The 26,627-nt window shown below is 45.5% G+C and overlaps 2 protein-coding genes across 3 annotated transcripts in view; one reads left to right on the top strand and one right to left on the bottom strand.

Moving 5' to 3' along the window:
* Window positions 1-5,377, top strand: part of ELP4 (elongator acetyltransferase complex subunit 4) — a 170,170-nt gene extending 164,793 nt beyond the window's left edge. Inside the window, exon 10 of the mRNA XM_079786923.1 lies at window positions 3,283-5,377. Coding sequence (XP_079643049.1) covers window positions 3,283-3,414 — 132 coding nt within the window. The 3' untranslated portion in view covers window positions 3,415-5,377. The remainder of the gene's footprint in view (window positions 1-3,282) is intronic.
* A 4,481-nt stretch (window positions 5,378-9,858) lies between these two features.
* PAX6 (paired box 6) lies at window positions 9,859-24,629 on the bottom strand (the record flags this gene model as incomplete). 2 transcript variants are annotated; one of them, XM_079787018.1, is made up of 11 exons in its annotated part: window positions 9,859-9,944; window positions 10,855-11,005; window positions 14,184-14,299; window positions 14,400-14,550; window positions 14,754-14,836; window positions 15,317-15,475; window positions 21,231-21,396; window positions 22,093-22,308; window positions 22,403-22,444; window positions 23,255-23,385; window positions 24,446-24,629. In XM_079787018.1, the coding sequence occupies 11 exons, from the start codon at window positions 24,627-24,629 to the stop codon at window positions 9,859-9,861; spliced, it is 1,485 nt and encodes a 494-aa protein (XP_079643144.1). The 2 variants fall into 2 exon arrangements, with proteins under 2 accessions (XP_079643144.1, XP_079643145.1); XM_079787019.1 differs by lacking the exons at window positions 22,403-22,444; window positions 24,446-24,629 and having other exon boundaries at window positions 22,294-22,308; window positions 23,255-23,377.
* Window positions 24,630-26,627: the final 1,998 nt, after the last annotated feature.

The raw sequence follows: 26,627 nt of genomic DNA, 5'->3' as shown, positions 1-26,627 counted from the left end.
TCTAGGCTTTGCAATGTACCATTTGGTTAGAAACATTTAATCACATCACCCCAAATTGTTGTGCTTAGAAGTTACACACAAATGGATTTTTTACTTCAAAGCCAAGCAACCTGAAAGATTTCCAATGTGTCACACATCACATTTAGCTGCCTTTGCTATGAAGGGCTTCTAGCCAAACGGCTCACACTCATCACCTAGAGAAGCGGAGGCAGAGAAAATTTTCAGCAAATAGTATGCTCCTAAAATAAATTTATTATGCTGGTTCTGAATAAACTACACTAGTTTCCTCACTTAGATGATCAGAGCTATTCATCTAAATGGATCTTAAAGATATATCAGCTCTACTCTTTCTGTGCATCAGAATGCAATAATTCATTACTTAACATCTAGCCCTCCTCCTGCAGCTTTTTCCTGCTCCCCTCCCCCACCATGATTTCTGCCTCGTCTCTGTCTCGCCTAGAGACACCACCTGAAGGGCTCACTGTGAGGGTTACCTGTGCTTGTCCTGTTGGTGTCACTGGATGGTCAGCAAAGGCCCAGTGTGGAAGGTGTTCTGTTCACATATCCTCTCAGAATGCCTTGCTTTGAGTCGCTTCTCAATACTAGTATTTGTTGGCTCCCATTGATTTCCTAAACAGCCTAATCACCCTCTGGCTTCATCTCTGTGAGGCCCCAACCAAACGTGTGCACACACATGCGCACACATTTTGGTTTTATTATGGTTCTTCTTGTACCCTATGTTTATATTTCAGTATTTAGGATATCCTATATAATAAAGAGGTAATATGCAAATTGACCTTCCCGCCATAACGCCGTCACAAGATGGTGGCGCGCACAGCGGGGGCGGGGCTGGCGGCTGCTCCACGTGGGTTCCGCCAGGGGTCCCAGCGTCCACTTCGTGTGGCTTCTCCTGGGGCAGCCCCACATGCGTGTTGCGGGGGCGGGGCTTGGTGGCTGCTCCACGCAGCTCAAAGGTGGGGCATTGAGGCGGCACTCCAGGACTCGGGGTCGTCTTGCACAACGAATCACTAGTACAGTATAAGAGAATTTCGACTAGTAGGTTTGCTTTGTAACCTGTTAGATTAGCTTTGTGAGTTTCAGTTAGCTTTCAGATCATGCATGTATCCTAGTCATTTTTCCTTTGTTCATTAGCAATAACTACTAGTTCTTAAAGAAACATTAAAAGTCAGATGTATAATTAAATGTCTCTTTCCCTCCTGCTTCCTCACATGAACAGTGATTGAGTTAACACTACAGAGACATCCATAGCCTCAGACTTTAGTCATGCCCATCCTTTAGGTTCCTGGGCCTTTCATGCTTTCGCCTGAAATCCTTTGTAGAACAAACTAGGGCAGTGATGGCGAACCTATGACACGAGTGTCAGCACGGACACGCGAAGCCATTTCTGATGACACGCGGCCACTGAGGCGGCCGCCTGCTGAGGATGAAACATTTGCTGCTCCTGAGGATGAAACATTTGCGAAATAATGTTTTTTCCTCAAAGTGACACACTACCCGAGTTATGCTCAGTTTTTTGGCAAAGTTTGACACACCAAGCTCAAAAGGTTGCCCATCACTGAACTAGGGCATCAAGAAATGAAAAGATGCCGAAACCGGTTTGGCTCAGTGGATAGAGCATCAGTCTGCGGACTGGAAGGTCCCAGGTTCGATTCCGGTCAAGGGCATATACATTGGTTGCGGGCACATCCCCCGGTGGGGGATGTGCAGAAGGCAGCTGGTCGATGTCTCTCTCATCGATGTTTCTAGCTCTCTATCCCTCTCCCTTCCTCTCTGTGAAAAATCAATAAAATATATTTTTTTTAAAAAAGAAATGAAATGAAAAGATTATTTAAAACAAAGAAACAAATATGTCTTCATTGGAGGTTTCTTATCGGTCGAGAAGTAGGCATTTAATTACTTAATGTGCAACAGGCTGGGTGCTAAGGAATGAATAGTACTATATGACTACTCCTATCTGGATATTCCAGCTTTTCTTGACCTTTCTGACATCTTTGTTGATCATATATTTGTACTAGTATACTAGTGTCTTTCTTCCTAGATGTATATGCATTAAAAAATAAGTCCATGCAGACAAACTGCAATCAGGGAAGAATATTTTTATAAATTATTTTCAATCTGTTAAAATATTTTGAGCCTCTGCACACAGATTGTGTTTACATGACAATAAACAAGCCTTTTATTGGGGAAGAAACTAGCCAGAACATATGCTTGTGAATCACAATATTTTGACCCCCAAAAATTTTTTCTACCCTTTTCCATCTTCAATTTTTTTTCCATATTGGAGTTTTCCAAATGAAGTGTCTCAGATAGGTTGTCTCCAAGTCCGTTCACCTCTACAAGGCCTTGGTTAGTCACCAGTGGACGGCCCCATCCTGCCTTACTTATCTTTAGCCTCCCACACACAACAGATATGTTCCTTTGAGGTTGGATGTTTATGAATTTGGTAGAGATCCTTTTGAAAACCTAAAAGTTCTTTTGAAATATGAATATATCTCCTTAATTATAGTAACTCCTATGTAATTATGGGCAGTTACTGCTTAAAGCAGTCTGTATCTGCTTAAATCAACCTCTATCTCAAGATAAAACAATTAGCACGGGGAGGTGGTCAAAGCTGCACTATACTTTTGAAAACATTACCCTGTGCCAGATGTTACAGCTGACCCATCTGAGCACATGAAAAATACTGACCCTTTGATTGGTATCATTTTTTTTCATTATGTTAGTATTTATTTCTGTGGAAATCGTAAGTTCCTAGAAAAGTACAGCCTTGAAATAGAAGCATCTTCAGGTCATCCTACTAGACCAAGGGAAGCAGGTGTTCATGGGAATCCTTAATTGCTGAAAAGCTATATTCGATTGAAAGATAGCATTTCAGAGCCCTGGCAAAACCAAAACAAAGCCAAAAAACAAGCCTGCCATTATTATGTGATTTTTTTTTCAATTATGCTTTTATTTATGCATCGACATGTTTTTATTGCTACCTAAATAAGAAAATCTTCATGCATTTAGGTTTGGATTCTGGAAATGTTCCACTGAGATTCCTGGTCCCGGTTGTGTGATGGCTGTAATTTGTGAAATCTAGGAGGGGCCGGCTGATTATATTGGGCTTCAGTCTGAAGAACTGTTTTAGTAGGAATTTTACATGCAAGGCTAAATGCTGATCAACAGAGCATAATATTGTATCCTGAAGTGTGCTCGTGAAAGCAAAATTAATTTTTTTTTCTTCTTTCTTTCCTTCTCCCAAACCATCTTCTGCCGTAGAGACTGCATTTGCCTCCAGACTTGTCAGACACAGTGAGCCGCTCGAGCAAACCGGATCTGGCAGACTCCGCCAAGCTGCTGGGCCCAGGCTGTGGCATGATGGCCGGAGGCAAGAAGCACCTGGACTTCTAGATGCCTCCCTAGTCATTGCACGCAGAATTATGACACTCTAATTATGAGTGCTAAGAGCTTATGTAAATATTTTTCTTAACGATCTGACCCTCCAATTGTTGAAAAACACAGGATTGCAGAATGATGCCACCATTCTTCATTTTTTTAAACCAAATTTTTGTACAGAAATAATACAGAAGAAATACTTTCATTTTAAAATGTGTTTTATGCTGCCTCTAAGGAAAATAGGTACTTTTATTTTTAAATAAAATGTCAGAAGTTCAAGATGCCATACAGTGGTCATGGCTGTATATTTATTAAGGCACTTACTAGTAGCTCACGGTAAAGTGCGTGTCACAGAGGGTAGCGTATAAAGCATTCTGAAATTCAAAATTGTGTATGAAAAACGTATTTTCTCTTTCTTAAAAAGTCACTTGCAACCAAAAATGCTAAGCTTTTTAAAACATTGAAAAATTAGTTTGCTAATATATGAAGACCAATAATAAAATGAATTTGCATTTATGCATCCTATGATTAAATTGATGAAGACAAAATAATATTTTGGGATTAAGGCTCCATTAAAGGTAATTAGTCTGCTATAATAGTTAATGAATATAAAGGACTTGAATGCTAGAAAGCATAGAGAAAGAAGTTGATGGTCTTCTATTTAATCCTAAACAATTGAAGTCAGCACTACGAAATTATGTCAACACACATAATTCGGGACTGAAATTCAAACTGACAGCTACATTCATGCTAGAAAACTGGGGAAAACATGTATGGAAGCTTGGTGAGGGATTTTTACAGAACATAGGGCTGAGACAAAGCAGAAAACCGGAGCTAACTCAGCTTGCATCAGGCAAACTCTTTGTTAATTATGAACATTGACTGGGCACTTACATTTATAACCATATAGACATGTCTTTGGGGTTTATAGCATACTGAACCAGTTTTCATATGAAACATTAGGATTTTGAATCATAATTCCATACTCCCACAGCTTCTGATAAATAGTAGACCAAAAAAATGTTTTAAGTAATTTGCATATGTAAGTTAAAAGTTTCAATTTTTTAAAGCTATTTAAAGCTGTTACAACCTAAATTTCCAAAATACATTTTCAAATATGTTAGAGTATTTTGAAGCAGTTTTATAACTAGCATTTTAAGTAGTTTGCTCTTAATATACCACAAATTACACTTTATTTGTTCTTGACAACATTGTAGAAAACAAAGACTAGGTTTTTAAACTGTCTAACCAATCTGATGAATGTCAGTCACTTAAAAAAAAAAAAAAAACCACTGTAGCATAAACACACACTGTATACAGCTTTTATTCAGAATTAGAATAATTGAATCAATGACAGTGATTCGCCAGGATGTCAAATCTCTCCATCAGATCCTGTCACTACCAGTTTATTTTTTGTGATCAAAATCAAAAAGACAACTATTTTGTCACCCACTATTTCATTAGTACTAAAAATCAGATTTCTTTTTTTCTTTCTTTCTTTTTTTTTTTTAGAATGTCTGGTGTGGTTTTTTTTTTTCCACTTCTTTTAATTCAAGAGACACAAATTCTTTCCCATTTTCATTTCAAAATAAAGTTTCAGAATTGATCTGTCAGTTAAAATTAGAGGGCTTTTTTATATTAAGCAAAGGTGCTTTTAAAATTTAAAGCAACTTCAGAAACTCAATTTAGTCCATAGATAATAAAGCATGTGCAGTTACTCCCCAAAAGCTTTGCTATATCCTTTGAAAGCATTATGAACAATCTGAATAAATTCAAATGACTATTTTAGTCTGGTTATTATTTTAATAACTCTAACCTTTTTCTTACCGTGTTGTGACTCATTTTATACAAACACACAACGGAACAATTACATAGTATTGGACTCTGAAAAGAAAATGTGAGGTCATCAGATATGTAAATTGCTTGTCAAAAATACTTAATAGATCATTGATTTACTACCCTGGCTACCATGTCTATAAAATTAGCAGCCAATTACTAGTTAATGTATGCTTTGCAAACAGATAAATGCTCTAAAAATTGAGTGAGCATATTTGATCCCAACTTATTTTAAATATAAAAGAAACTTTTCAAACTCAGTAAAAGTGCATTTTGAACAATAGTACCTGGGCCTTCCAAAAATTAGATGCAAGTGTTTGGTTCTGATTCACTAGGCAGGCTTTGTAAAAATTAGCTACTGAAGAGGGATGTATATTTTTGTTTTCCTCCAATAAAAACCCACTCTGAAAATGTATTTTCCTTCCTTCTGGAAGCATTATCCAATTAGCCATAAGTTAATAACTTACTACATAAAAATATTGGTCTTCATTGATGCTACCGTAGGTATATGGACCATTTTGATACATTATGAAATATACATTCTATAAGCATATTTTTTTCAATTATCAACTTGTCTCAAGATATAAACACTTATGTAACAATGGCAAACAGAGTGTTTTAAATGTTTCTAAAACTTCAAAACCCTCTCTAGTATTCATTTCTTACGCTAGATTTGCCATTTTTTTTTAGTGAGGTAAATATTTTGACCACGGCAGTCTGCTCAGGTCCTGGGGTTCTAAGACCTTAGGAATTACTTTTTAGTAGCCACCAATTTCCACTTTTCTCTTTCTCTCCCATTTATTCTTTATTTGCACCTCCAGGATCTGCGATTACTAACACTACACAAAATAAAACTACTTCATAAGAAGCAACACTTGGCAATTGATTCCCTGTCTATCTTTTAATTTTAAAGAATCAGACACAGGCATCCACATACAAAAGGAAAATGGGGGTGGGGTGGCCCCTATTCATTTGTTTAAGTCCATTATGAATGTCATTTCTAAAACATTAATGCCTTCCATAGATAGTCGCCATCAACACCATCAAATTTAAGCAAGACTAACTCTAAATACTTACACTCTGAACTTTAAAACTGAGCAGTGATGTTATGCAGAAGTGATGCAAAAAAAACCAGGTGAGGTTTATTCTGGAGAAACAAACAAGGGAAGAATTTGTGTTTGGTCTTGGTGAGCCAGACATTCAAAGAAGAGCCTTCTTTTTATAACTTGTTAATGTGAAGGCCCAGGGAAAACCAATAAGCAGAAGAATATAGACGCCACCCTAAGATGACAAAAATTCACCCCAAAAAAATAGCTGAATCTTAAAAAATAATACTGCATCTCAGGAAACTAGTTAAGATTTTTTTTAAAGCAGGAGGAGATGAGTATGTGAGCTGTATCAAGAAAAGTCAGTGGGTCACCATGAAAGAGTCAGGAGGCACAGCTTTGGAGGGAAAATATTCTGGAAATCCCTTGTAGTAAAAAAGAATTTTTTTACTCAGTAACCTGAATGTTTCTTACTCAGACATTCACCTCTAATTCTGTTCACCAGGTCTCCCTAAGCCAGCCAAGCTTGGAGGAAAAGCATAAGCTGTTAGTCGTGTGGTTCTACTGAGGACACCCCAAATACCAGGCCACCGTCCTGGAAGATGGTGCCAAAGCCTCCCTTGGAGTTTCCACCAATACGTACACACATACACCTATCTATAAATAAATGAACGGTTTCAACAATGAGTCGAAGGCAGCCTCCTGGGCATTGCTTCCACACAGTGCTGGCCATGCCGTCCCCGGGAGGATGCCCAGAGCTGCATTCAGGGTATAGCTCATCTCCCCAGGGTGAGGGCAGAAGGCAGGGCAGCCTTCCATCCTGCTGGACCAGAGGGCTTCTGCAGCTGGGCAGCCGCTTCTTCCAACTCAGCCAGGCCGTGCCACTGTGCCCCGGAAATCTAGACCCTCAGAGGTCACATGTATATATATACACACGGGCCCAAGTGCACACGCACAGACCCTCCACTCCCCCAGCACTCCCCTTCTCCCATTCCCAGCTCCCGCACCCAAGGGCCACCAGTTTTCCAAAGTCTATACTCTACACAACAGAGCCATGGGCCAGAACTGGTTGCCTGACCCTGGCCCAAATCATAGCCGGTTGGAAACTGTCCCCCTTCTCCCAGGGAAGAAGCCAGGCAGCAGCAGCAGCACGCACCACACGTAGCCATTCCAACAGTTCCCTGGACACATGTCCCTCTGGGAATGTAGGCTGTGAAATGTCAGGAGGTAGAAACACCTGCATGGGCCACTGTACCAACAGTGCATATGTCTGCACACGCCCCTGCAGAAGTGTGCACGCATGCAGCGCAGACTGACATTGAATCAAACTACAGGCACACATAGAAAAGCTACAATCAACCTTGGAAGGTGTCTCTCAATGCACAGCAACTCTGGTGGAATAAGAGCATTAACACATAGCATGCCAGAGAGATGAATCACAATGATCTGTTCACAAGTGACTCCTTAACAAGAAAATAGGAGATGTGGAGGTAGAAGGTTGTTTCTTAAAGCCTCCAACTAATTTCTATATCTCTGGTCATTTGCTTTCGGGGATTCAAAACAAAAAAAGCACAGTACAATTCAGTGGAAGTGTGTCTTTGTCCCCAGGGGTTTTCTGCCTGTGCAAGCATTTAATCTACACTGCCGGGACCCCCAGCCTTTGACGGAAGTTTGCAGAAGGAAACTCATCTATATTGACTTATGTGTTGCACAGAACATACAGAAATAAAAGTCTCAGACAGGTTTTCAAAACAACAAAGGCTTATTTTCTTCCATCCTTTGCTTGGGCTCAAGCACTCCTGCCCTGCGTGCCGCCACTTTAAACATGATCAGATCTGTGCTTCATTGCAAATAACAACTGACCAACAATGGGCCCTGCTTCATAGATTTGGGAATGTTTGGCTTAAGCTGCCAATGACTGAAGGCCTTTAACTCCCACCGGCCAGTCACAGTCTGCTTTGTTGTTGTCTGTTGATGTGTCTGTGCTCATTATTCCTTGACATGCAACATCCCCCCTCCACCCTCCAACCATCCACAACCGCACAGAAAGGGAGATTCAAATGGGAACAGCTGTAGTGGTTCAATGGGGAATGATGCCTCTGTGCAAAGGGGAGGGAGAGAGAAAAGGGAGAAAGGCAACAGCTTTCAGAGAGTCTTGTATAAGAAATCTACTTTTGAATATACTTCAGTGAAATCGCTGTTGAAATAGGCTGACAATGGAAATCTGCCCAGATTGAAAATGCCAGCCCTAATTCAAAGGACAATTCTTAGTTAATAGCTTGTTGCATTTTTTAAATTATTTCTAGACTTTGAGCTTTTGAATTAAATGGCTAGCTGGAAAATGTTTCCATTTAGTATGTGTGTTGTGGGCATAAATGGGCACAGATCTACATGCATTTTCAAGTGGAATTTTTTTCTAACACATTTCCGATTTATGATATCTTTAAGAATTATTTCTTTAAGGATCATCGGGATTTAAAATAGAGAATGTATGAAAGTAACCATTGGTTTTGAATGTTACTCCAACATGGGAACAAAATTTGTAACACCACACTATAAGGTTAAAAAGAAAATAGTATAATAAAGGAAATACAAAGGCTTTGGCATGGTTTTTACAATCAACAATGGTTAATTTTGATATGTAGTTGTGAACAACTTCAAAACACTTAAGTTTAAAACTCTTGCAAGCACTTTTAATTGATTAGGAATGAATTCTAGATGCACAAAATGATTGGACTGTGAACAGTAATACAACTCTATCTAAGAACAATAAACTTTGCTGGCCAAAAAAGAAACGCATGATTGCATGAAAATGTGTATAAAACATCTATAGAGTATTCTTGTCAAATATAAATGAAATTAACTTTATTATAGAAATCATTCTGAGGATTTCTAGGGAAGACAAATACTTACATTTTGACATAAAACAAATTGGATTATATCGAAGACACGCTCTACCTTTCAGCTATCAACTTTTTTCTTCCTTGAATTTATATCTTACCCTTTTTTGCACATAAACTTCATCTGTTAACAACCTTTGGAAAACCAACAGATATTTCTTACATAAATCTAGTGCATTTTGTTCCAGGTTTAATTATATGCAAAGGAATGATACAAACTTGGAACCTCAGTCCATAAACTATGAACAGATGGGTAGAAGTATTCGATATATCTCGATAAAACTCTTAAATTCATGGCAAAGCTTGTTGATCATGGTTTCCTTTAAAAAAAAAAAAAAACAACTTCATGACCAGCACAGATCAAATGTCCATCCAGTCTATGTTGTTCTTTTTTTCATTATAACATACAAATGCCCATTTACAAATAATACACCAAAATGAATAAAAGTTTGGATACCAAAATGAAGATTTGTTCCAACCGATCTCGTGCCTTCTGTATACAAAGGTCCTTGTTCCAAGTCCATGCCCCAGTGGTACAACACGGGACACAATCGCAGAACTGAAGTGCTACTAACAGCCATTTTCCTTTCCTTTCTGAACGCCCAACTGTTGTGTCCACATAGTCACTGACTGAATTAACACGATATATTTTTTCTCTTTCTCTTTTTTTTTTTCTTTTACTGTAATCTTGGCCAATATTGAGACATATCAGGTTCACTCCCAGGAACTTGAACTGGAACTGACACACCAGGGGAAATGAGTCCTAGAAGTGGATGGAAAAAAAATAGCCATGTAGATATTCCCTTCGAGAGACAGGCAAGGAGTATGACTTCATAGTTTAAAACAATGAGCTCTAATGCATTCTAACATTTTTACTGTATTTTTATATATCTTGAAGTGTTACAAACCAAAGTAGCAGCTTCAGAAGCCACATAACATTTTACACACCCTTATTGAGTCCCAAGTCCCCTATGCCAGTGGTCGGCAAACTCCTTAGTCAGCAGAGCCAAATATCAACAGTACAACGATTGAAATTTCTTTTGAGAGCCGAAAACCGACTTCTGCGCATGGGCCACGAAGTTTCAATCGCACTGTACGTGCGCGCCCGCACGTGGTATTTTGTGGAAGAGCCACACTCAAGGGGCCAAAGAGCCGCATGTGGCTCGCGAGCCGCAGTTTGCCGACCACGGCCCTATGCAAAAGGAAAGAAAAAACGCCCCCATGGGTTTGTATGTTCGGAACTTCGTGATAAAACTATCTCTGGAAAACCAACGTGGTACTTCAGCTGCAATGAGAAGCACAGAGGAGCTAGCGGGGAGAGAAGTCTTCTAGTAAGCACTCACCGTGCAGCTCAGGGAGCCCTCCGAAACCTTACATTCTCGGGCCTTGGCTTTGCAGACAACCTCAGGAAGAACAACTTTGCTTTCTGTCTGTATAGTGTCAAGTTACTAACTAGATTGGCTGAATTTCCCTTTTCAATCAGTTTTCCCCAGAAAGGCGAGCAATAAAGAGTTAAACACACGATCACACAAGGCCAGAAGGTTGGTTTTGTGTGTGTGTGTGTGTGTGTGTGTGTGTGTGTTTTCTTTAGGTCAACTTTGAGCGAAGGGAGATCACCTGGCAAAAGAAGCTCCTAAGGCCACCTCTGCGCAGCCTGCGGAGCAGCGGCTCACCTGTGGAAGTGGTGCCCGAGGTGCCCATTGGCTGGCTGTTCATGTGTGTCTGCATATGTGGGGGGGTATAGGTATCATAACTCCGCCCATTCACCGAAGGGCTGGTAGGCAGCATGCAGGAGTACGAGGACGTCTGGCTGGGGACTGGGGGCTGAGAGGAGAAAGACAAACCTGTGGTTACAGAGAAACACATCACACAGCCACATCCCCAAGCTCCCTCCTCCCCAGAAACTCTGCCAACAGCCCTGACCATTGAAGACGTCCTCATGTAAAGAACTGGAAAATTCCATGTGGGAACTCAAGATCAGGCCTCCAACTAGTCCTATTGGCCACTGCTAGAGTAAAACTGCCTACACAACAAACTTCTAAAAGTACTACAACCCAGCTCAGTGGCTGAGTGTCAGCCTATGAACCAGAAGGTCATGGTTCAATTCCCGGTAGGGGCATATGCCCGGGTTGCAGGCTGGATCCCCAGTGTGGGGCATGCAGGAAGCAGCCAGTCAATGATTCTCTCTCATCATTGATGTTTCTGCCTCTCTATCCCTCTCTCTTCATCTCTGAGATCAATAACAATATTTTAAATAAATAAATGTACTACAAATTTAGACAACTGCCCAGGTAGACGGTGGCACTACCCATAAAATTAATAGGACTTTTGTCCATTTTTATCTTGGATCTCTGCTGACATCTTTAGAGAAGCTATGGCATGAAGACTTTCATTAAAACACATCCCTTCTTCTGTAAATCCAATCTATTTGAGAACCCAGTGACCCCCAAATCCCATATCTCAAGCTGTGAGGCAGTGAGCAGTGGGAGGAGCTCTCTATAAATTTGGGTTTGGGGACTTTGGGAGCCTTTCATGGCTGGACTCATGGGATTAAAGATTCTTTGAAGAGACAGATCAGTAATGATCTCATATTAAAGTGGTTAGAAGTGTCAGTAAATACCTAGCCCCATCCTGAGAATTAGCTGAAACTTCCTTCTAGACCCACAAACCCAGCCTGGGTTTTGTCCTTAAAATTGCGTTGCTACCCTCTAAATGTGTACAATGGCGATATAGAAGAGATGAGCCTTTCTCCTAACTAAATGAGAAATACACAGAACTGGGGCAAAACTCGTGAACTCTCACGGACAGACAACTTAGGATGAATTAACAGAAGCATGATGTCAGAAACCAGGGAGAAGATGATAGTACTAATGTGCTCTGTGAACTATAGAAATGTTTAACATTGCAACATCCACAGGCTCAGAGAGCATGACACATTAAAGAAGATTCAGAGGAGGACACCCAATCTTTTTGTAAAATGGTGGAAGATTTTGGTCAACATGATGAAGTGATGGACAGACAGACTAGCTTCCCACATACACCAGCAACCCCTGCTCCGGCTCCAAAATTCAAAGATTAATTTTCTCTGAACAGAATCACCCATATTGTTATTTTCTTTAGGCTTTATGAATGCATGTATATTTTGGGTTGTATAGGTTGTGTAATTTTTTTTTAAAGTCAGTGAAATCAATTGACCCATGCCAATGTACATGTGGAAACAACCCTAATAGAATAGCAGCATCTGTTTATTTCTATTGCTTTCCCTTGTACACATTTGGTTATCTTCACAGAAACCTAGATGTTGCTACAATTTACAAAACTGAACAAGCTACTCAGTGGCCTTACTAAAGTCAGAGGATGACTGCTAACAAGCAGTTTCAAAGAGGCAAGCAGGCCTTGAGGGCCCTGCCAGAATTTCAGCTTGCATTTGTTTCTAATTCCCAAAATCACTTCCTCCAGGCAATCGGACTTCTGGAAAATTCCAAGGCAGTTGTAGTAACACCAACTAATGGGCTGTTAATCCTTTAATTTACAATAATTGCACTATGGCCAATAATACCCAGGTGCAATAAAAATAAACATGGAAATAATTCTTCTGAAGTTGCTTATCTAGCTGCTCCTGTACTGGTCTGAAGACTGTGAAACACTTATTTTGCTGTTATTTGGATTAGAAACCCAGCAAAAGATATTCAGTGGAGAGTAAACACTCTGTAACCACAGAACTGGTTCCAGAAGGGGCTCACGCTGGCCAATCTCACACCATGGGCATCTGTAATTGTTGCACAGGCAGGAGTCCTAGGAAAGTCACTGCAGAGGGCCCACCAGAAGGCCAGTTTTTTCCCTCATCCAGAATCCAATCAGCTGCAAAGTTCTAGTACATCCCACCTGCACTGCATAACTTCCATCATAAAGGCTTAACCTGGTTCAGGGTCTAGCATGTGTAGGAGCTGATAAATATTTGGGACAGAATTGAGAGTAGGTAGGGACAGGTTGTTATACCAAGTAAATAGCATCAACCCAGGCAGCTTGGAGTGCCACAAACTCATCACATAATTCTCAACAAAGACACACTAAATTTCTAGCCAATACCTTCTATGTCTTTTCTTTATTGTAAGATGTACAAAGAAAACTAGCTGTTTCTCTATATTAAGCATATATCACTATGCAAATATGAATCCCATTTCTGGCCCATTTTATCTTCCTCACTAGTTTATCACATATAATGTCCAAAATGCATACACAGATTATATATCCTATATAATAAAACCCTAATATGCAAATCAACTGAACAGCAGAACGACTGGTTGCTATGACATGCACTGACCACCAGGGAGCAGATGCTCAACGCAGGAGCTGCCCCCTGGTGGTCAGTGTGCTCCCACAGGGGGAGCACTGCTCAGCCAGAAGCTGGGCTCATGGCTGGCGAGCGCAGAGGCGGTAGCGGGAGCCTCCCCCCTTTCCACAGCAGGCAGACATCCCCCGATGTGGGGAGCAGGCCTAAGCTGGCAGTCGGACATCCCCCAAGGGGTCCTGGACTGTGAGAGAGCACAGGCTGGGCTGAGGGACACCCCCCCACCACCACCAGTGCATGAATGGCATGCACCGGGCCTCTAGTCTATTATATGAACGCTTTAATATAAATCCCAATTTTATTTCCCACCCCTTACTATCTGATAATGTGCCAGCATTATTTCCATTTTCCAGGACAAGTTTCACTGACATCCAAAACATGCCTCCTTCCCACCCACCATTATCAAGCTAACATTCTCTGTGAGCAACAAGCAGATAAACTTGACTGAACATCAGGTTTTTATATTTTTTAAGGGCATGAATCAATCAATCAACTAAAAGCTGGATTGACTGTTTTCATCTCAGACGAGACTGGGCAAGCCAATTACTGTAGTGAGAAAGGCTCCCAAGGGGGCGTACAAGGCCAATGAAGTCCGCAGGCCCTGACCCACTCCCCACCCCCGCTAAGCAGGCAGCTACAGGCCTCCCTTACTTGCATAGGCAGGTTATTGGCCATGGTGAAGCTGGGCATGGGTGGCAGAGCGCTGTACGTGTTGGTGAGGGCTGTGTCTGTTCGGCCCAACATGGAGCCCGATGTGAAGGAGGAAACTGCAGGGAAAGAGACACAACCAACAGTCATGGTGAGAGTCAGAGCCCAGGGCAAGCGGGTTTAAACACGTTTCTTAGTAGTATTAACACTTCACATTACCAGGCGTGGTGGGTTGTGGGATTGGTTGGTAGACACTGGTGCTGAAACTACTGCTGATAGGAATATGACTAGGTGTGTTGCTGGCCTGTCTTCTCTGATTCCTCAGTTTTTCTTCTCTTCTCCATTTGGCCCTTCGATTAGAAAACCATACCTGAAATCAGACAGAACAGGTTAGCCCTGCACCCACCTCCGGCATTTCCGCTGTGCCCCTCCCCCCAATGGTGGCAAAGTATTCAGCACACTGAATCTGTTACCATTTACATAAATGAATGAAGTTCATTAGAAGCACCTTTGTCTCTAGAAAAGGCAAATGGTTTGAGTAACAAAGCATGAAACCACAGGGTAACTGGGTACCTGTATTCTTGCTTCAGGTAGATCTATTTTGGCCGCTAATCTTTCTCTGGCAAACACATCTGGATAATGGGTCCTCTCAAACTCTGAAAGAGTAAGTTTTCTTTGTTGTGCCAGAACTACACATAACATGTCAACCACATCCTGAATCCAACTGGTTCCCACTTCCAACCAATTCCTTTTAAAATGCTACTACTGTTGGAAGAACTATCCCACCAGAACCAAGTTAAATTCTCTTTGGAATGACATTCATTCAAGGACTCTTCTGTGGCCTGAATTAGCCAAATCATCATTTTTTTCAGTATGAGAAGTCAGACTTTTAGTCTTTGAATTACTGGTACATGAAAAGAAGAAAACACACACACACACACACACACACACACACACACACACACACACACACTGAAAAGATGCCCAGAAAAAAATAAATAAATAAAGAGACAAAAAGAAAAGAGAAATCTTTTCAGTCCTCTATGCAAAGGGCCCTGGCTAAATTTAGCTCTTTGTACTGAAGATGTGGCATTTACTTTGATTTACTGCTTCTCTACTTTGAAAAACTCCATCACCTTTCTCCAGGGCCTCAATTTGCTCTTGGGTAAAGGATGTTCTATTTCTTTGTAGCTTCCGCTTCAGCTGAAGTCGCATTTGGGCTTCATCTGAATCTTCTCCATTGGAACTGATGGAGTTAGTATTCTCTCCCCCTCCTTCCTGTTGCTGGCAGCCATCTGGAACAAAAAGAATAGGACAGTATGAGAAATTTGGAATAACTTGGGGCCTCCAAAGGGTCTGGTATAGCCACAAACTCCAAGAGCTGTATATTCAGACAGTCTTATGAAAACATTCCCAAGGGGTGTTTCTTTTTAATAAAAGGCATTTTGGACATACATTACCTGACCTTTTTTTTTTTCCCTTTCTGTTTTTATCCAGATGAGCCCGACCATACAATATACTTAAAGAGTAACATTTCTTCGAATGACAAAATAAGTGCTAATGTTTCCGATTATAATGATCTTTCATAACTAAACTTGACTCCCCAAATGCCTCATCCAGTTAGTTACCTTTCCCTACAGAATCTATTTACCTATGGTTGTGTTGGGAAAATAGAAGAGTGATGTTCAAGATTTCAGCTGATCTATAATCAGTAATTCCTATCTAATCAATTAGATGTTGATAGGTTTGTAGAAAATGCTATTAAGAAACCAAACCAAGCTTGTAATCTTTTTAAAAAAATATTTATCTAGTTTTTATTTTAATTCTGCACAGTCAATTTCATTTTAAAGGTTGTGAATTTAGAAATACTCGCATTGTTCTGCAGTTTTATTCAACTATTGTATGAGTGCGCTTTGCCTTGACACCTATTACGAGCACAGCTGTAATTATATCATCACCAAGAACAGGCTATAATTGCTGAAAATCGAATTTTATATTTAGATAAAAGGACTGTCCATTCTTTGTAATGTGTTGCACCAGAGAAAAGTAAGATTTCTTTTAAATTTTTAACGTGTAATTTAAAAAAAGAAATAGTAGAGAGTTCACTAACTAGCTAAGTATTCTAGGCTGCAGCTGAATCCTTGGCACATCATTTAAGTGGTACATTTTTAATTAGGGCATTTCCACCACTTTTAATGTAATTTCTATCATTAAACAGGGGAAAGTTTTATTGTTTTCCCTTGTTGCTTGGAGGGCAAGATGTGCACTTGAGCTAGCTGTCTCCTGTCTTGCGCCTTGCCCAGGAGGCCACAGCCTGTCTGAAGGGAAGCACTCAGCCCTGACTGGGCCTGCAAGCTGGGTCCTGGGTCTTGGGTCCTGAGGCCCCCAAGGGACACCAACAGGGGCTGACCTAGAAACTTGGCCAGTAGGGGGGAGGGGCCTCTCGGGGGCCTTGGTGGGAATCGACTTGGCCAGGAATATCATTTATAATCAGGAGACAATAGGCATCGCCTTCAAAGAGTTCAGGGAATTGTGACAGGATCTAGTGGGATCTTTTCAGGAACTTTGAAATGTTTTAAAACCCCAACTTTCTCCCCCATTTAAACAGGCGGATTCATCGGCACTGGCCACCATATGGGCCCTTGGAGATCTATTGAGATGACCACCAACACTTGAATAGCTAGGGGCTGCTTTTCAGCGCCGCACAATGCCCCGCAAGTAAGGGAAACTATTAAACTCCTGGGGCAGGAGCGCTGGCAAACTTTCGTGGGCAGAATTTTGAGGCCACAATGAGCGCGGACAACAAAAGGATTCTCTTGAGGCGTGCAGCGGGCCACATTGTGTTACAAGAAGCCCAGTCAACAGACTTTTCAGTGAAGTGTGTTAACCCCTCTGCTCCGCTATCATTAATCACTGTCCGGAGAGCGGGCGCCTCAATGCTATTTAGGGGCTTGGCTGGGGGGCGGGGGGGGGGGAAGTGGTGGAAGGTGGATGGGGGGCCAGCGCATGGAGTGGGGGAGGCAGGGAGGGTGGATGGGGACTAGAGGGCGTGGTGGTGGGGGAGCCCACAATCAGGGATGATAGAGACCAGGGTTGGGGGGGATAAGGGTGAGAGCCGGGAGGGAAGATGGGGCCGGATTGGTGGGGGACAGGAAAGAGGGGAGGCAGATGGAGGAAGAAAGGTGTAAGAAAGACAGAAAAGAGTGCTGAGAGGAAAAGGAGATAAGAAGGTGGAAGGAGAGAGGAGAGAGAGAGGAAAGGGAAGATAAGGGGGAAAGACAATATTACTCACAGGCCCAGGCACTACTTAGGGTGTCTTGTGCTGTCTCAGAAAGGCGGGAGTGGGGAGGGCTGCTGAGCGCGGGGGAGACTCGCCCAGCCAGCACGCCTTCGCTAATTTACTGCCCCAGGTTTCTGAGGGACTTAGCAAAGTGTTTTGTTTTTGTTTTTGTTTTCAGGGAAAGAAATGAAGAGCCGCCCTTACTTGGGGGTTCAGTGAATGAGGAGGACTTTAGCAATAGTCCTTTGGGGCCAACTAGACAGGCTCCTAGGGTATTGCTTTAGGAAAACACAAACAAAAACTGACCATCGGACGTTTAGGGACACGGCCCTGAGGAGACCACAATCCCATCTCGCAGGGGTGATCAGTCATGCCTTCCAGGAGGCCCCATCCCAGTCCTTTTTCTGGCACATTCGATCTTGCCAATTAAACAAAGCTGCCTGGTCTCTCTCAGAAGACCCTCACTGATAGCATTCTCTGCTCTCCTTTGCTCCTCTGACATCTCCCTAATTTTAAAACATGGACATTTGCCCACGCTTTCCTTCTCCTTCCTCTCCCCCTCCCCCTCCCCACACACTCACACAAACGCAGGCACACAACTGACTTGAGAACTGACATTTAAGGAGAGGAAAGTCAACGGAGATGGGGGGGGCTGGATTTTAAACTTCTTTGGGGGGAGAGTGGAATTAGAAGCGGGTCAGGAGAAACCCGTGGCTGTAGCATCCCTCCGTGCCTCCTCTCCTCGTAGCGGAGCGAGCCTGCACCCCTGAAAGCATTTTTTTTTAATTTTTATTATTATTACTTTCATAGTAGCAACTGTTCTGGCCAGGCGGTGACAGAGCCGTCACTCTTAGATTGCTCCCTCCCTCCCTTTTTCTTTAGTGGGTTTACCTTCCTCTCTCCAAGCTTTTCACAAAATAAAACTAGAAGTTGGATCTCAAATTCCCCACATGATAAACCTAAGTGGCAAACAATTAAGATATCTTCTTTAAAAGGCGCCCCCTCCGAGCGCAGGGAAGGCGCCTTCAATGGGCTGGGCGCCGTCCACCTTCCAGCCTAATCCGTGAGAAGGCGAGTGAAAGCGCCTCCCATTATCCCAGCCCCAGGACCATCTGACGCTGGGGACAGGATTTGTTTTTCTGGAAGGAGAAGGGAGGTGGGGGGGAAGGACGCTGGGAAATAAAATCATTCCTTAGTTTCTTAGTGTCTTAATCAGTGAGGCGGAAAACAAGCAAGAAAAGATAGCAACCCGGTTGCGGCACCTTTTCAGCTCGGGAGCCCGGATCAAAACATTGTAGCATCTGTTGAAAAAGAGACTGACTAAATCCTATAGAGGGCCTGGGTATTGGGGGGGATGGGGGTGGGGGTTAGGGGAGGAGATAAGAAAAAGTGTCTCATGATCCCTAAAACCCAAATCGCCGGAGAATGGGGGCCCGGATAGAGTTGTCTCTCGTCAGCCCACGCCGTCACGATTTTACCCACTGCCGCGTGGCGTCCATCAGATGGAAACCATATTTGTCTCCCTCTGAGACTTAACCTCGCCTTATGCTTTCGGAGTAAGGGACTCTTTAAAAGCCCCCAAAACGGTTCCCCGGCCCAGGGAAGGGGGCCAATGTGGGAGGGGATCCTTGTTAACGCCAAGAAGTCTGAAGATCCCCCAGGCCTCCGCCCCAGCTCTCCCCCAGCGCCCCGCGGCCCCCGGCGCGCGTGGGGGGTCCCACGCTCTCGGGTGTGCGAGACGCGTGCTCCCCGCGCGGCCGGAGCCTCGGTCCGCGCCGGGATCCGGGGCACAGAAGTGGGTTTTGTGCGGGAGCAGGAGGGGGACTGGCAGTTGGTTCGCGGGATTCTCTAGCAACTCCCTCCTAAAAGTTCCAAGTTCCCGAAGGAGCGCCACCTCCCGCCCCAATCAGCAGCACCAGGTCCCCGCGGTTAGGCAATCGCTTCCCGCCCTCGCGCTCCCCGAGACAAAAAGCTGCCCTAAGCGGTGCCGATCCTGGGGAGCACGCGTGGGGAAGCGGTGGGGCTAGCAGAGCTGCAGCCCTCGGCTCCTGTCGGGGCTCCAGGAAGCAGGAGGGGGTGTCCATGCTGTAGGCCCCAAGCTAAGGGAGCCCTAGAGCCGAGGGGCCAGCGTGGAGGCTGGGGGGTCAGCTTCTGGGACCCAGTGGGCTAGAGGCCTGGGACTGCTGGGAAGCTGGTGGGCAGGCGCTATGGCGTGTGATGTGCGCTTTCCCTGGAATGTGTCCACTGGGCGCACGTGGGACTCCTAGTTTCAAAGGTCAAGTGAGGGTGTGGTGGTCCCCACTTAACCATGTCAGTCCCTCGTCCTCGGCAGAGGCCAGAGCGGGCCTGGGCCTGCAGCCGGGTGGGAGGCAAATCCTCAGGTGTGCCTGCTGAGCTCCGGGAGGCTGCGGGTTGGGGCGATCCGGGATCGGGGGATCCGGCGGGCGGGTCGCCCAGCTCAGCGCACCGGGAAGCGCTGGCCGGCCGGGCGCCGCGCTGGGAAACCCGGACCGAGCGCTTTGCTCCCTATCTTCCCAGTGTCCGTCCTATATTGTTTTCTGCTCTTAAAACTGACATGTCTAATTGGCAATTGGTGCCGAATCGTGTCCAGAGGTCTCCTGTGGAACATTTCTACAGCTGTCTCCTTCAACTAGACGCTTATTCATGTCGCCTTAATGAGAAACAAAACGTTCTCTAATGAGCAATTACAGAGCGACAGGATTGTTCCCATAACAAATTCTTGGGAGTGACAAGCATCCTTTGTACCAGTTATTTCGCATACTGTTACCGATTTCCCCTTCTCTAGTCCGGCTCCGTGGAGGCGCGGGGCACCCACGGCCGCCTTGAGAGCGCACGGTCGCCCGGGCAGTCCCGTCAGCGTCCTGCGCCGCCCCCACTAACCAGGAGCCCCCCAGGCTTCGTCCTGCTCCTGGGAGTGAGCCGCCACGTCCCATTATCTCGCATATTATCTCCTTGTCACCAGGACAACAAATACCGATTAATCTTCCCAGTAAACTGTTTCCTATTCTTGACCAAGCTACCTCTGCGTGTGGAGGGAAGGAGAGAGCCCACGGGCCCCACCCCACCCCTATCTGCTCCTCTTCCTTCATCCCTTCTCACACATGCTGGAATGATCCAGATCCCATCTCTTCTCCCAGACCCGGGCACCCCAAGTCTGGCTCACACTATTGTCACTCCACCCTTCTGAGCAGTCGCCACCCACAGAGAGTGAGAACTGGGGGCCCAGAAGGTTGGAGGGGGGGGTGTTTTAGTTGGGAGACCACCACTTCCATTGCCCCATTCACCACGCGTCTCTCTGCTCACCCTCTCTCATTTGAACCCTACTCGTAGTCACATAATCTGTCAATTATGGCAGAAAGCAAAATGATACAATTATGTTTACCTCACAGCCTGTCAGTGTTAACCTGTCTCACTTCTACAGCAAAGGGACTTTCTGTGCATTTGAATGGCAACTTTGAATAGGGTACCACGAAGCTAGCTCTTACACACACGCACATACTCCTGCCCATAACACACATGTACACACCAGCCACATTCATATTACTCCTGACATAGCCCTTCCATTCCCAGGCCAACCAGAGAGTTCGATAAACACCACCTACATACAGTGCAAGCAATGTGTCCCAAGCCTTTGAAGAGTCACCCACCCCACTGCATCCTCTAAGCACAGAAGCCCGGAGAGGGAAAGGTTGGGGAGAAGACTTTGGGCAGCTTATACAGAGAGTTTAGATGGTTGCTTGAGTTTTTACCTTGGGTAGGTTGCCCTGGCACTGAAGTCCCTGGATACCAACCCGGGCGGGTGCCCCAGCTTCCGGTCTGCCCATTCAACATCCTTAGTTTATCATACATGCCGTCTGCGCCCATCTGTTGCTTTTCGCTAGCCAGGTTGCGGAGAACTCTGTTTATTGATGACACCTGCAAATCAAACCCAAATCAAACCAAATGGTAGTGTCTCCTAAAAACAAGGCCACTCTGTCTTAAATCCCCATCTCAACACACCCACCCCCTTAAAGAGCAACTCTTAACACATCTAAAAAAAAAAAACTCCCAACCATCATGGGACAGTGTAGGCTGATTTGCAAGGACATGATGGACAGAATGACAGCCATCACTTTGGGCATGGAAACTGAGTTGGGTCAGAACTGGTGGATGAGGGGGTCTCTGGTGACCGATCACATAGCTGCTTTACTTTGTTAAAAGATTTCCAAAAATTCTTAGACTTATTTAGAGCTTTGTTGCACTTTGTTTTATATTAGCGCAGAAACGGATGTTTGACGCCTGAAGGAATGTTCAGGCAGGCGGATTTGGAGGAAGTTAGAATCTGGTTTTCATTTTAATTTTCCTTCTTCATTCAAGTGCCTCCGCCCTCTACTATGCAGCATGCAAATGAGGTGACCAACTTCCCACACTTGACTCCCATTTTCCAGAAAGTCAAGAAAAGGTCAGGATGCTCCTCTCAACAGCCCCAGGTACAGAGAGCAGGGAGGTAGAGCAGAGAGGAGATAAGAGACAGACACGGTGGGGAGGAGAGCAGAAGGTGAAGAAAGATATGGTAAAGAGGAGAGAGAATGGAGCTTAGGGCAGGGAGGGGCGTGTTCTCAGTGAACTTACACTTGGTATATTATCGTTGGTACAGACCCCCTCCGACAGTAATCTGTCTCGGATTTCCCAAGCAAAGATGGACGGACACTCCCGCTTATACTGGGCTATTTTGCTTACAACTTCTGGAGTCGCTACTCTTGGTTTACTACCACCGATTGCCCTGGGTCTGATGGAGCCAGTCTCGTAATACCTGCCCAGAATTTTACTCACACATCCATTGGATACCTGCATAGGGGAAGTGGACAGAAAACCACATTATTAATAATTTCAAGACAAAAATAAAATTGTTTAAGTATGCATTAAACAATGACAAGCTTACGTTTTGATTGTCCAGCACTTGGACTTTTGCATCTGCATGGGTCTATAACACAAAAATATACCTTCAATGGTACGAGAACTTACTGTAGAGAGCTTTTTTTCTTAAAATTACATTTGTAGCCCTGAAAACTACAAATATGATGATACTTTTAAACAGTTTGAACTAAAAAAAAAACTAATTTAAATTAAAAAAAACTGTTTTCTTAAACACTGCCAGAAGATGCATCAAAACGAAGTCAGATTTGTGTGTGTGCTGACCATGTTCAAAGTGGTGTTATGTTTTAATGAGCAAAGGGGGGAAGTAAACTGAATTTAAACTTATATTTTCTTTAAAAATATACCCAATTGAGTCCATGAGAGCTATGGAGGGAGGTAAATAGCACTTGTCTTTTTAAATATATATATATATATATATATATATATATATATATATATATATATATATTCTCCCTTAGTTTATCATATGCACACCAATATCTCAAAATCTGAGGTAAGCATGGGATGAGAGAGAAGGAAATGAAATTATGCCGCTTAATCTAGCACATAAACTATAGTACATTTAAAAACGTAAATGTTTTTTTACCAAGTGAAAAGAGAAAGTTTTTTTTTCTTTTAATTCACACACTCTTTTTTTTAGCAGATGAGTTATGTGACTGACCCAGGTTGAAAGGGATAAGGAAGGATGGTGGAAGGAGAGGGGAAAGCGGGAAGACAGGGGAGTGGCGTGAGGACTGGGGTGGGGGGGTGAGGGAGGGGGGTCCATAATTAGCAGCGTTTACAGTAAGAAATGAAGAGAGGGCCTTGAAAGTGGAGGGCCGCAGGGGCGGCGAGTGGGGCACGCCAGGAGGATCACCTGCAGAATTCGGGAAATGTCGCACGGCCGGGCCCCGCTGTGCGCTAGCTCTACGATCTTCTGCCGGGTGGAGTCTGGCAGTGGCCGCCCGTTGACAAAGACACCACCGAGCTGATTCACTCCGCTGTGACCTAAGGAAAGGCAGAGGAGAAGAGAGGAAAAGAGGGGAGAGCAGAGGAGAAGAGAGAAGAGAGGAGGAAGAGAAGGAGGAGGAGGAGAAAACAACCAAATGCATCCTCAGCTCCCTGCCAACTCCTGCCAACCGTGGTGATCAGGTCCCTGCAATCGATCAAAAATGACAACAGGACCATGCAGCCATGCAGGGCATCGGGCAGCCCAGCCCCAACCACAGCCATACTCTTGCCCACCGGACTGCAGAAGCACCAGACAGGCAGACACCTGCCAAGGAGCAAGAACACACTCACCTCACTACGGCACCACCCCAGCCGTGTCCCCACACCACTGTCCCTCTTCATAAACACCCCAACCAGCCTCTGAACCCACAAGGTGCAAACCATCAGCTCTAAAAGTATCTCCCCAAAGATCCCTTCTGAGTGTCTGGCAAACGGTGGTTCCCCAGAACCCACACCACGGAACCTCCAAGCTCTCCGCCTTGTTGGGACTGTGAGAGCAAATCCCACAGCCTCACAGCGCTTCCGCAGAGGCTTGAGTCCAGAAATGTTTGCTGTCACACTCCAAACTCCGGGCGAAGGCACCGCACACGCACCCGGATTAAAAAGCACGTATGTGGGAGAAGAGAAGGGGAAGGACTAGAGAAGAACCAGAACAGCAGATCTGGAGCTAGCGAACCTAACCTGGGTTTCAGCGCCTCTACCGCAGGCATGAGGGTCAGAGCCCCAGGTCTGCTCCAACCACGAAGTAGTCCGGCTGCGGCGGCAGCGGAGCCTGGGCTGGGCGTCTGCTCACAGCGGCCACAGCTCCATTTACTTCCGCTGCTGTTCTCAGCTCTCCCCACAGCCAAGGACAGATATTAGCCAAAATCAAAAAGCGAAAGGAAAAGGAAGAGACCACACCACAGTGCCCCCGCCCCATCCCTCCTTTATCTTGTTATCTCACAGCCTCCTCGCCCATTGTCTCATCTTAGAGAACAGGGGTAGGAAGTTAGCACTTCTTGCAGCCCCCTCCCTAGAAACCACAGGCACACAAATAAAGCCAAAGCACAATTTCCACTTCCGTACAAATCTCCAACCTGCAGCCCCTTCCAGGAGATGTGGCTCCCTGCTCCGCTCTCCTCTCCTCTCCTCTCTTCTCCTTGGAGTCTCTGATAAATTGACTCCAGGAGCCTGAGCTTCTTAGCAATAAATAAGCTCCAAATATAGAAGAGGGGGGAAAATATGATGAGCCTCTCTGACATTTGTCTTTAAAATAAAACTAGCTGCACGTCAAGTTTGAGCTTAATTTCTGGAAATAGGCGGAAGTCGCTCCGGATCATGCATGGAAGGCTAATTGAAAAGATCAGTCGGGGCGCTTGTGGCAGCCTTGTCACTTTGTGACAGTGCTCCGCTCCGGGAAATTGCATCGTCACGACAAACGGGACCATGATAAAACGACCCTTTCCGTCCCTATTTGTAGATCACTCAGACGAGATTGAACTGCACTCGTTTCCCCCTTCGAGGGGAGCCGCGTGTTCAGGGTAGCAAAGGCTTGGGGCGGAGGGGGGCCCTCACCGAGAGGGGGGGCCCCGGAGCCTAAGCTCAATGAGAAGTGACAGGCGTTTGGGGGATCTGGGCTCTGTCTGGACGCAGCAGGAGTGGGGACGTCTCGGGGACATCACTTTCCCCACAGAGCAAGGCCTAGTTCGCGCTTCCGGTCTCTCCCAAGTAGCCTTCCTTTGCTTGGCAGGACCCGTCTACCCTCCAACTGCAGGGCTTCCCCTGTGGACAAAGGAAGCCTTCCCAGAAAGAGAAATGCTGTCCTAGAGAGAGACCAAGAAAGGCTTTCCAAACTCCACGCACAGCCTGGGCGATTCCCAACCTCCGAATGCCAAGGCATATGAGGTCGCCTAATCCTAGACCTTCCTCCTCCCCCCCCCCATTTCAAAAATATAATAATAATAATAATAATAATAATAATAATAACGTCCCCGACACCTCCGCAGGGACCTAGGGCTGGTGCTCGCCCAGGAGACGCCAGGGCCAGGTCGCCTCTGCCAGCATCGAAATGGCAGCGAGGAAGCGCGGCTAAGTTCCCCTTCAGAGGTTAAGCCTCAATCATTGTGTCCCTTCCCTAGGGACGGCGGGCGCTCTTGCCCAGTAGCGATGATTATGCGCCTAGAATTCGACCACGAAGCCTCTAATAGGAAAACATATGGTGTCAATTTGGATGCTCTGCGCCTTGCGCACACCCGGGAGCGAGCGGCACAAAGCCCCGCAGGCCTGCCCGCGACCCCGCGCCCCTCGGGGCCCGCCAGCCAGGCCGCAGCGGCAAGCGCGCAGCGCTGTGCGCCCCAGCCCGGCCGCCGAGAGAGCGCTGGGGAGACTGAGCTGCGGGAGGAGAACCCAGCGGCCCCGAGGGGTGGGCAGAAGCCTTCGCCTGGCCAAGGAGGGTGCCTCCTGGGCCAGCCCCGGGGCCTGCCAGGTTCTGCACAACTGAACCCCCTTTGAAGCTCGCCACCTTTGCGTCCTCTCCCGAGCTTCCGCCCACCGGCCGCGGAGGCACCGAGAGGCACCTAGCGCTTCCAGGACAGAGGCATCTTGGCTCTAGGGACCCGTCTGGTCTGCAGTCCTACAGCTGAGCCCTTAACCCGAGTCCAGATTCCGCACCTCAACCCGGACCTAGGCTTCACTGGGCCTCCAGGCTCCCAGGTCCGGACTCCAGACGAACCCTGCTCTGTACCAACACGCTTGGACTGAGCAGGAAGGCGGACTGGGCCCTGGGGGCCTGGGCAGAGGGCGCATGGGAAACTCAAGAGGCGGGATCAGTGGCACTGTGGGCCCCGAAACAACCAGCACCCACACAGCTGCAGCGGGGCTTCACCAAATTCTTGGCTGAGCCGGACGCTCTTCCCAGACCCAGGAGCCCAGTAACAGCCCCATTGGTCGAGTTTACCACCTCCACCTCACCGCAGGCTTGGGTGTCTCGCCCTCTAGGCCCCAAGAGGGGCGGAGAGGGAAGGAGCTGCCGTGGGAGCGACTGGGGGAGGGGAGCCCCCACACCCCGCCCCGACGGAGGAGACCTCTGTCTCGGCTAAGCCCAAAGGGGCCTCCTTCTCCTCAAGCCACCAGGAGAAGCCTCCGCCCCTCTCTGCTCAGCCCAGCCCCTCTCTCTGGGGTCAGAGCCCGGGCAGGGGAGGGGAGGGAGGTGTGAGTTACAGGATTTGGGGGGATGGGGTTTCTCTACCTCAACTCCACAA

The sequence above is a fragment of the Cnephaeus nilssonii genome (genome assembly GCF_951640355.1).
Source record: "Cnephaeus nilssonii genome assembly, chromosome: 13".
NCBI lineage: Eukaryota > Metazoa > Chordata > Mammalia > Chiroptera > Vespertilionidae > Cnephaeus > Cnephaeus nilssonii.
The sequence above is the reverse complement of the archived record's forward strand: the minus strand, read 5'-3'. Positions and strand labels throughout refer to the sequence as shown.